A 9,973-nucleotide genomic window follows, 5' to 3' on the forward strand; every position below is an offset into this window, starting at 1 on the left:
CCTGTATAGCCTTTGTGAGGACAAATGTATTCATGGCATGCAAAGCTTAGCGAAGGTAAAAACTCTGTAATTAATACTGTGATTATTGAAAGTGTTCATCGGCCTGTCCGGTTTTAGTGTGACGTTGTTTCTTCCTGCCTCTTCAGGCTTTCCCAGTAATTTGTTATTCAGAAATGTAAATATTTGCTGAGAGGCTTTTGCTGCCTTGAAAATCTGTGGTTGAAATATATCAAAGTATGCACACACATATTTCAAGAGTAATATCTCTGGACATTAAAACCAAAACTGTATTGTCACTGTCACTAATTGCCATCTGTGACAGACTACAGCTTTGCAATGTTGTAGCTCTGGTGGTTAAATGAGTCATTACTGTGTCAAATTCACTTAAATTAGATGCATTAAGGAAAAGCGATGCGAGTAAGAAAGAGCATTCTGTTGGTGAGGGCTAAGATTAAGCTCTGTGTGAAGCAGACTCTCATGAATACATTATTCAGTGGCTGTCTCACTACTTATCCAAGGATGAGATTCTGCATTTTACCTCGTTAAGGTAGCAAACTAAAATACACAGTCCATTTCTTTCCCTTTTTTGCTGATTATGTCAGTTTTTTTTTTATTCACGGCGCTCTGGATAACAATGGCCCGTCTGGCCAGGCCGAAATTTACCAGACAATTTGTGTTTAGTCCCAATTAGCAAATGTTAGCATGCTAAACTAAGAAGGTAAACATGGTTTATATACTTGCTAAACATTAGCAGTGTTTATTGTGAGCATGTTAGCATGCGAGTGTTATCAAGCCTCACAAAAACTAGCTTAGTCTTATTTTAAGTGTACTTATTTGAACATTCTTTGCTTGCTTCTAGATACTAAGGTCTTTCAAAATCACAAACACAATTTAAACAATCATTCATCTTTAAATCACAAACACACACAAACAATTCACTCCATCCCCTTTTCTTTCACAGGAACAGAATCAATAGATGTATTTCAGCCTATTTCCCTGTACAGATGTTGTTACAGGCAGCATATTTGGTCACAGAACATAATGTAATGTACAATGTATAATTCAAGACCTGGGAGGCCGTGCCAGTGTACTCTGGAGGTCGAAACAGCATGGACTGAATCCTGCCCAGAGGCAAGTCAGACGGCCGATGCACCAGGCACAGCTAAAACTACACATTCAAAAGTGATAAATTATCAAAGTGGCAAGCTGCTGAAGCTTGACTTTAGAGAAGACGCTTTATTTCTTTGGTTTGTATTGAAGTCAGGGATGTGGGATTAGTTCAATTTGAATTGCTCTTTGAGGGTGTCTGCATTAGTGATGGCCATTGTAGCCTGCAGAAACGTACTGAACATTTTGATAAGGGTAGCTTATAACAGCTAAATGACTGTACAATAGGTTAGAGCTTATTCAAATATCAGAGAGCAATCCCATCCCAAGGTTCTTGTTTAAGTAACATGTTGGTATCAGTGTATTATAAACTATTCAGTGACATGGGGCAGCAAAAGTTAATAGATACACAAAAAAAACATAATTCAGTCTTCATGAAGTAGGCCAGTAAATGTTTCATGAAGATGAAATCATTTTGTGCCAAGTTATGTGAATGATACGACCAGGGACTTAGTGTACTTGTGTCTACTCCTAGTTTGTGCCTTTTACGTAAAAGGAATATATTCAGGTAAAAGAGGCATAAAAAGGACCATTTTATAAGTATAACTTTTGGTTACTTTTTAGTTTAATATAGTTATTTTGCACTGTAGTACAACACTATATTTACTTAAGTTAAGAATCTGAATACATCTGTCACTAGCCAACTGTATATATAAAATGGCCAATTAGAACTAGTAAAAACAAGCAAACAAAACATATTTACAAGTTATCTTTATTGGTTTAACAGAATGATATCATTACAAGCCCAGCTAAGGGTCAAATTCATTAAACTTGAAAAAAAAAAATCCATTTACATCTTTTAATTCTTTCAGAGCTCACACATCTTCAGTCGTTTATTTTAATTTTACATATGTAGAATCATGCGGCTGGTTATCCAGCAACTACCGAGCTGACCTCTTCAATCTGAACTTTCTGCTAATATCCTGGTGAAGTGCAGAACTGCAGGCTGAGCAGTGATGTTCTGGATGCTGTAAGCATGCCCTGTGTGAAAAGAGCAGTCACATCAATAAAACAAACAAACAAACAAACAAACAAACAAACAAACAAACAAACTAACTCACTCTTAAATCTTCATAGGTATGCATCTCTAATGTAGCTGTAAATTAAAGCTCAAAGGTGTAGAGGACACACGGACAAAACAATTACAGAGAAGAAGCAATCAACTAAAACACAATTAAACATTTTAATTTCACCTTAATATATGTAATAATATTCTTACCACATGGCACCATAAAGGATGGTCCGGGATAGAGGCGTGAATTCTCGCTGTTGATGGTTACACTCACAGAGCTCGACAATAAGTTGAAAACCTTTAAAAAAATACAAGTAAAAGAAATCATTAATAAGAAAAAACTTTTAAGATATCTGGTGTACAAAAGGACCTAGAAGGAGTCATTAGGATGACATAAAACACAGGAGTAGAACACAACAACAAGTAAATGACAAGTGTACTGACTGTTGTGGCACTGTGATCCACCCACAGCGGCTTCTTCATGTAGGAGCCCAGCAGGATTTTTCCACTACAGAAAGAGCCACAGTTCAGGTCCACCAGGAAGCCAATAGCTCTGCCCTTATGGGAGTACCAATCAAAATGGTCTGGAGTGATGTCAGGACTTTCTGCAATAATAAACAGAAACAACAATTATACAACGACAGCGTCAAGTCCTTTCTACTTGTTTCGTATCTATTAAACTCACTGCAAATAAATCTACAAATTGTTTAAAAACTGATTTTTATCAGACGTATTTCCTTACTGTCATCAGGGATAGGCCAGAGACTCTTAAACCACTCTCTCAGGTTGGCCTTGTCCTGCGGCTGTAAGACCAGCGGTTTGAGAGGAGGACCACACAGATCTGATAGAGAGAGAGCAGCATGGACTCTGGGTGGTGGTAGAACTGGAACAAAGTAAAAGATAAAATAAAGAAATCTTTGTTTTATTTTCTTATAAAAGGGATGGTTTGGCTATTAATCTAGAAAATTCTGTTTTCAATGAAACCAGCTGAAGGCACTGTTTAAACTGGTAACCAGAGCTACATATCCAGATGTGAAAGGCCCAGCTGCTGCATCTTTTATTCACCGCAGAACGTGAAAGGGCGCCGAGTAGATGTTGCAGTCGGGTTGCTCACATTTCGAGCCTGACCAAACTGTCAAGGGTGGTATTTTCATTTTATCTATTTTATAAGACTGAGCTAGCACTGGCATTTCTCTCTACTTTGTCTACAATGAACATTAAGCATGATTTAAACTTCTGCGTAAAATCTACGCTGTGGCTATGTACCTAGGTATGCAGAGAGACGCAAACCTATGCCAGACCCTAAGCCATAGCCTGATGCGCATCCCTTGAAAATGTAATAAGATATTGCGTCAACGCACAGCGCTGTCTCAATAGCGTTGCATTTCCTTGTTCTCCTTCTCCATAAACAACGTAACATCAAGGAGAGGGTTAACTTTTCCTGCTACAGATGTCCCGCCGTGGTCAGGAAGCACAGGGGGGACACTTTATTTCTCCCACTATGATTCTAGAGTCAGTACTCGCTCCGTAGTAGGTTAGCAATAGGTAATAGGTTAGTGAATAAAATATTAGTGGTGGGGAAGAGAAAGAAAGAAAAAAAGAAAAATCGATTACATACGTATTGTGAGTTTTTTGTGACAACAACAGATTCTTTTTCCTAGAATGGATATTTATTTATTTTTACCAATGATTCACCTAAATGTTTTCTGTTTATACGGTAGCGCTGACGGCGACCACATCATATCCATTTCCAGCAAAACAGAGCGAAAGCAGAATATGCATGTTATGTACTTCTTTACAAATGAAATAAAGGGCGGAATGACTTATGTGTATTTTTTTTTAAAACAACTAGTTATTAGAAATGTCTCATAATATATTGTCTCTAGAAGTGTATTATTTAACTTTTGTTTGCGTTAAAGAAGGAAAAGAAAATTACAAAAGTCAATCACAATAAATGAAAATCGCAATACAAATCGAATCGGCACCCATGTATTGTGAAATAATTGAATTTGGGACAAAAACATATCGTCCTAGCCCTAGTTTTATACATATATATCAAAATATGTTTGAATTATAAAGTAAATGTATGCATTATTTTGTTTAATATTTAAGAACATACTCAAGTCCTCATCCTCCTCATAATGTTCCAACGGAATCATGGACGACTGCCCACTTCTGAGGGGGTTTAACCTGCCGGAAAAAGAAAAGAAAAAAAATCGATAAAATTATTAAAATTACTAATACAGTCAATAAGAGGGAGGTGATTTTTCCTTACCTGCCCTCTGACTGACAATTGCTGGCCTGTAAGGATTCACCAGCATCCATACTGAGAATATCTTTGGCAGTCGTATTGAATGTTGCACAGTCAGTAGCAGTGACTGCCTCCGCACGAGGTGCAGTGACTTTACATCTTTTCTTCTGACCAGCATCTTTGCTGCTCACCACCGTCGGGGTCTCAGTGACTGTAGTGAAAATGTCTTTAAATGTGGCCAGAGAGCGTTTGACAGTCTTTGGAGTCAACAATGGCGTTGGTTTCAAAAGAGGCACAAGAGATCCCCCCAGTGGTTTTGATGTGACTGCCATGTTGCCATTTTTGGGGGTTCCAAGTCGAGATCTGTTCTGTTTGGATGGGTTTTTTCTTTCCTTACAAGGTTTGGGCTCCAGCTTCTGAGGCGGTGAGGAGATGCTTTCCACTTCCTCAGACCTGTTATCAACTGCCCACCAGTTACCGGGAGGTTTCCTCCTCCGTCTCGCTGATTCTTCTGACAAGAGCTGCTCCCTCGGTCCTCTGGGAGAGACAGGCGCTGGCGTGGACAGTTTTTCATGAGAAACATGATGGTATACTCTTTGAAATACCTGCTGCCCTGTAAAACATCACATCTTAGTACATTACAGAGATTATTGGTTGGTCTTTATATTTACAAAACTCAAATGCAGGTATTACTTGAACAGATTTCAAGCACGTTTTTCTGATGATACTTATTTACTTTTACTTAAGTAGGATTTTAAATACAACACTTTATCTAGTAATTGAGTATTTTTAAATAGTCGTATTGGTACTTTTCCTAAGTAAAGGATGGGAGTAGCTCCCCCACCACTGACCTTACCTGAGTTATGGCTGTGGTCTCTGTTTGTCAGGTCCAAAGGACTAGACTGGTCATCCAGGTCCTGGTCCGCGACCTCCGGCTGCGCCTGTTCTTCAAACTGCTCTGCCTTATTCGTGTGAAATACCTTGTCTGCTGTGTCTCCTCTTGTTTTTCTGTTTTTGTTCTGTTTGGTTTTCTTTACTTTAGCTTTATTTGTGTTGTGACTGGGTGAAGGTGCAGGCGGTGTCCGATTCCTTTTCTTTAAAACGGTGTTCTTCTTGGCCTTCACAGGCGAAGGTACTGTTGCGCTGGGCTCTTGGCTGTACTGCTTTAACTTCTTGAGTGTAGGCTGGTTGTCTGTAACTTTTGTTTCCTCTTTGATACAATTGTCCAACCACCAATGTCCGGGCTGCCTCCTTTTCCTTTTCCCAAGAATCTGGTCATCAGATGAACTCCCTTCAGACACAACCGTTAGTTTGTTGGGTTTATTCTTTCCATCTGCTAAATCCTTTCCAGTCTGTGCTTCAGAATTCATGACTTCTTTGTCTGTGGGAAATGTTTGATGTTCCATTAAAAGTTTACAGTGACTGGTTCAATTGCTTTTCAATAATATTTTATACAGCATGTCTAGTCAAATATTTTCTAATACATTCATTTTCATTGTTTTTTATTTCAAAAATGTGTTTTTGGTTGCCATTACAGGTTTCTAGTGTCCTATGTAAAATCACTTATTTTTTAAGTTTTTATTATTGTTGTTTGGTGTGGACCCCACATAGCAACCACATTTGTAGAAGTTAATGGGGGTCAAAACAAAAAAAGAATTTGGTTTCACCATATCATGAAGAACTCGTAATATCACATACCAGAGAATTTTGGGTAAAATATTATTAATGTCAGCCATGCAGTTGAGTCACAGCTGTTTCTTCTACTAAAAATAAAGCTCCTTAGAGTTAAAATTTTAAAACCAACTAGTCAGAGTTTACAAACTACTTCACTACCTAAATGTCAATGGGGCTAAAGTTTAGAGGTCCACCGATTAAGCGATTGTTGGCATTTTTTTTTTTTTTCACATGGCATCGGACAATTTTATTTTATTTATTTATTTAGGGCAGAAGTGAAGATCCACTAAGATTTTTTGTGTTCAAGTGTTATACATTTTCTTCAGACCTTAAAACACAGAAATGCTGCTGGTTGCTACTGTGTGCAGCACTACTATTGTTAAAATTGTTAATTTATTTTATTAATGAAAGTTTGCAGACAAGTTTGACAAATACTGCTATAATAGTGTACTACACTTTTTTTTTTTTCATAGAAAAGTTTATTTTCTTCTTACCCGTTTCTTTTATTTAATATATTTTTATACATTATTTATACAATATATATTTTTACAAGTACATCTTTTAATTTAAAGATGCAGTAGGTAAGACTTAACTTTCTGTCATATTTGCTGTAACTGACCCTATGTTTGAGTAAAACTACACCAGGAAGGTAATTCTTCTTTTAAAGATCCAGCTCCTCTGGCACCACCTACAGCCTGTAGTGCAATTTACAAAAAAACACTTTCCTGTTCAGAACTTTCAAGTACAGATTGGTGAAGATCTCAATAAATGTTTTTGTAGAGAAATGTTGTGTATCTACATGTTGTGTGTTGCATTTTATCTTTCAAATAGCGGTTTAAAAACAAGCACATATCGGTCAAACGACATCTTTTAACAGTAGGAGGTCCTTACCTGAAAGAGAGGCAAGGTATTCAGCCTCTGCATGCTTCTCGCTGCTCTCATTTTGTTCCTTCACAGACATTGTCTCCTTTACTGTATCAGACCCCTGCATCACTTTTTTGGCCCCCTTCAAGTTAGTAGCCTTGCTTTTCTTTCCATTTTCTGTTAAAGCCTTTGATCTCTTCATGCCATAAGACTTCTTTTCCATTTTCAGAGTGAGTTTATCTTCATGCATTTCCCTGCTGACTCTGTCTTCAGGTTGCTCCACTTCCTTGTCATTTTCTTTAGATGGTACCTTCTTAACTTGTTTCTTTTTGTTTGTTTTCTCTTCTTCCATAAAGGCACCTGCAGGAGGATCCTCAGGACTGGGCAATTCATCCTCATTTTCAGGTTCGATCACCTCATTTTTCCCTTTCACCTTCTTCGTTTTCAGATTGACAGTTTGACTTGCCAGTTTGCTCTGGGTCTGTTCAGAATCCTGCGGTTTCTGTGCAGTCTCTAGTGGGCTATCCTTAATGCCCTTGTCTGTTGAGCGGTCCTTGTCATTGATGAGAGTTCTGTTTTGTCTCCGTTTCTTATTGGTGGCCGTTTTACTTGGGATGGAAAACCAAAGTGGCCTATCATCCTCCAGAATCAAGAAATCATCCTCTGGCTCAGGAGGAGGAGTGGGTACTTTTACCAGTGACTTCCAGGAACTAAAATGGCAAAACAAAGGATTATTAATTAGTACAAGAGCCTTCACTTTATAAATATATATTTAAGTTGTTTCCATTTTTAAATAGGAAGGCACTAGGGCTTCACAATAAATCGTCATTGCGTTATCAACTGGCACAACGTACACACCGCAAAAGACTGCGACATATAGAAAGACACTCCGATTTTTTTTTATTCATTGAAAGAAAATATCAATAGAAAACTACAGTGTAGCCTAACGGTCACTTTTTAGTGGTGTCTTTAATATGCAATTTAATGTTCAATTTTTTTAATAAAAGAATGTTGTAAATTATTATTATTCATATTCCCTTTGTTTAAAATTAAACAAGCATTTTGTTGTATTTTAGAAGAATATTAAAAGCAGTAGAAATGCAGAACTGAGTACACATTAATAACTGTTTATTTATCACAAGTAATATCATTACTGCGTAATATAATATAAAGTAATATTATAAGGGTATCACATATTTTCCTCATATCGTGCAGCCCTACGAGGCACCATAGCAACAAACTTACCATGCAGGTTTGGGCTGTCCAGCATCTCTAAGCTTCTTAAGAAAAGCCGGCATATCGTTTCCCACACGGGTGGATTCCACCGATGGCTGCATGTGAAGATTTTCAAATTTCTTCTTAGGATCTGCAAGTTCAGGCTCTTGTCTCACTGCTAACACAGGTGGGCATGCATTTTCTTGCCTGGGAATAGACAAAAAGAAAAACAACTGATTCAATTAGTATTTTATGCATTACATCTTTCATAACTCTTTGGGCTGCACATGTATTTGACACTTATATTTTCTGACTCAATATATTATCACATTTTGCCATTTGTAATTTGTAGCTATTCACAATAATGTAATTTACAATTAAGTAACTCTTATTATACATCAAATTGTATATTACACTATAATAATTCTTCAATGATAAGTTTCCATACTGACATATTTATAATTACTTTTTTGTACAACTATAAAATATTCTCCCAAAGTAAATATCTTTGTAACACCCCTTTAATGACCATCCATTCAAGTGAACTTCACTATCAGCCAGTGCATTGTACGCAAATAGCAAATCTTACTACAAGGTAATAAATGCTGATATGGACCTTTAAATATCCGATGTTGTTAAGACGCTAGCTCTAACGGGAATGCCTCAAAATAAATAACTTTAAAAAGTCAGCACTTCTTACCTTGGTGTTTTGTTTTCCAAAACAGGTGTTGCAGTTTTTTTGCGTGTTTTTTCTTTCACTGAGTGACTCTCTTGGCTGCAGAAAAAAAAAAACACATCGCATGTACATAAGTGTAAAATCTAAAAGTCAAACATCCAAGTAATGAACAAAGATACCCGACAATAAATGTCAAACATCAAAATACAAAATGGACTCTTTATACTGCAATTGTCACTTGTTTGTGTATTGAAGTCATCAGGTACTGATGGAGTGTTTGGGTGTTTGCGGCAAACTAATCATTTTGTTCAGAATTGAAAGGCCTTTACCATAATCCCTCCACCTTGTTTTTGTGACTGGACATCTTGGGTTGACTTAAAACAATCTTGCTTGGAGGAGACTCCAACTGAGAGTCGTCTCTTTTAAAAGAAAGGAAAATTATTGAGAGAAGTGTGCTGTAAATTACTGAGCAAAAATGAACTGACTCTTGATGTTAGTGTTGACTGTAATCCTACTCTTTATACAAATAACTTATTTCCAGCATGGAATGCATTTAAAATTCCTTACTCCACTATGACATCCCCATTGCACTGGGGGTTTGGGATGAGCAGAGTCTCTGTCTTTGCCTCTTCTTTTCCTTCATCTTCACAGGCAAAGAGAAGTGGGGACACAACTTGGCTTTTTTCATTGTCTAGCTCTTCAACAACCATATTCTCTTCAATAGGGCTGGATGTCTTCACTGGCCTATGTGCTTTGAATGGGATGTCCAAATCTGCAAAAACAAAAGCAGCATCTTTAGCATGTCTACAAAACGAAAGTGCAAGTCTGAACATTTAATGTGTTGAAATTAGAGTTTTTCTCGGTTAAATACAGGTTTGAGTCTCTTACCAATGTCCAGTTTAGTACTAAGTGACCTTGTTGCAGGTTGCAGTACATCTCCTTTAGGACCCTAAAAAAAAAAAAAACAGACGTAACACACACCACCACCATTTTGGGACTGCCTGACAGATGAAGTAAATCTAATTTGAAGTGAAAAAACTGCCAAGGTGCTCTTGAGCAAGGCATCAAACCCCCAACCGCTCAGGGTGCCTTTCCATGCCCCCCCCCCCCCCCC

At 37.5% G+C, this 9,973-nt stretch overlaps 1 protein-coding gene across 3 annotated transcripts in view; it reads right to left on the reverse strand.

Annotated features, from left to right (window-relative positions):
* Nucleotides 1-1,973: 1,973 nt before the first annotated feature.
* si:ch211-161h7.4 (uncharacterized) overlaps nt 1,974-9,973 on the reverse strand; it is a 9,951-nt gene continuing 1,951 nt past the window's right edge. For 2 of the 3 annotated variants that reach the window (XM_032503652.1, XM_032503655.1), the window contains exons 5-17: nt 9,748-9,808; nt 9,427-9,631; nt 9,189-9,278; nt 8,884-8,958; nt 8,214-8,390; nt 6,996-7,678; nt 5,287-5,811; nt 4,455-5,043; nt 4,299-4,369; nt 2,922-3,062; nt 2,624-2,784; nt 2,387-2,477; nt 1,974-2,148 (exon numbers count right to left, since the gene is read on the reverse strand). In XM_032503652.1, the coding sequence (XP_032359543.1) occupies nt 2,066-2,148; nt 2,387-2,477; nt 2,624-2,784; nt 2,922-3,062; nt 4,299-4,369; nt 4,455-5,043; nt 5,287-5,811; nt 6,996-7,678; nt 8,214-8,390; nt 8,884-8,958; nt 9,189-9,278; nt 9,427-9,631; nt 9,748-9,808 (2,952 nt within the window). In that variant the 3' untranslated portion in view covers nt 1,974-2,065. The remainder of the gene's footprint in view (nt 2,149-2,386; nt 2,478-2,623; nt 2,785-2,921; nt 3,063-4,298; nt 4,370-4,454; nt 5,044-5,286; nt 5,812-6,995; nt 7,679-8,213; nt 8,391-8,883; nt 8,959-9,188; nt 9,279-9,426; nt 9,632-9,747; nt 9,809-9,973) is intronic. The other variant, XM_032503653.1, reaches the window with a different exon arrangement.

The sequence above is a fragment of the Etheostoma spectabile genome, chromosome 22 (genome assembly GCF_008692095.1).
Source record: "Etheostoma spectabile isolate EspeVRDwgs_2016 chromosome 22, UIUC_Espe_1.0, whole genome shotgun sequence".
Classification (NCBI taxonomy): Eukaryota; Metazoa; Chordata; class Actinopteri; order Perciformes; family Percidae; genus Etheostoma; species Etheostoma spectabile.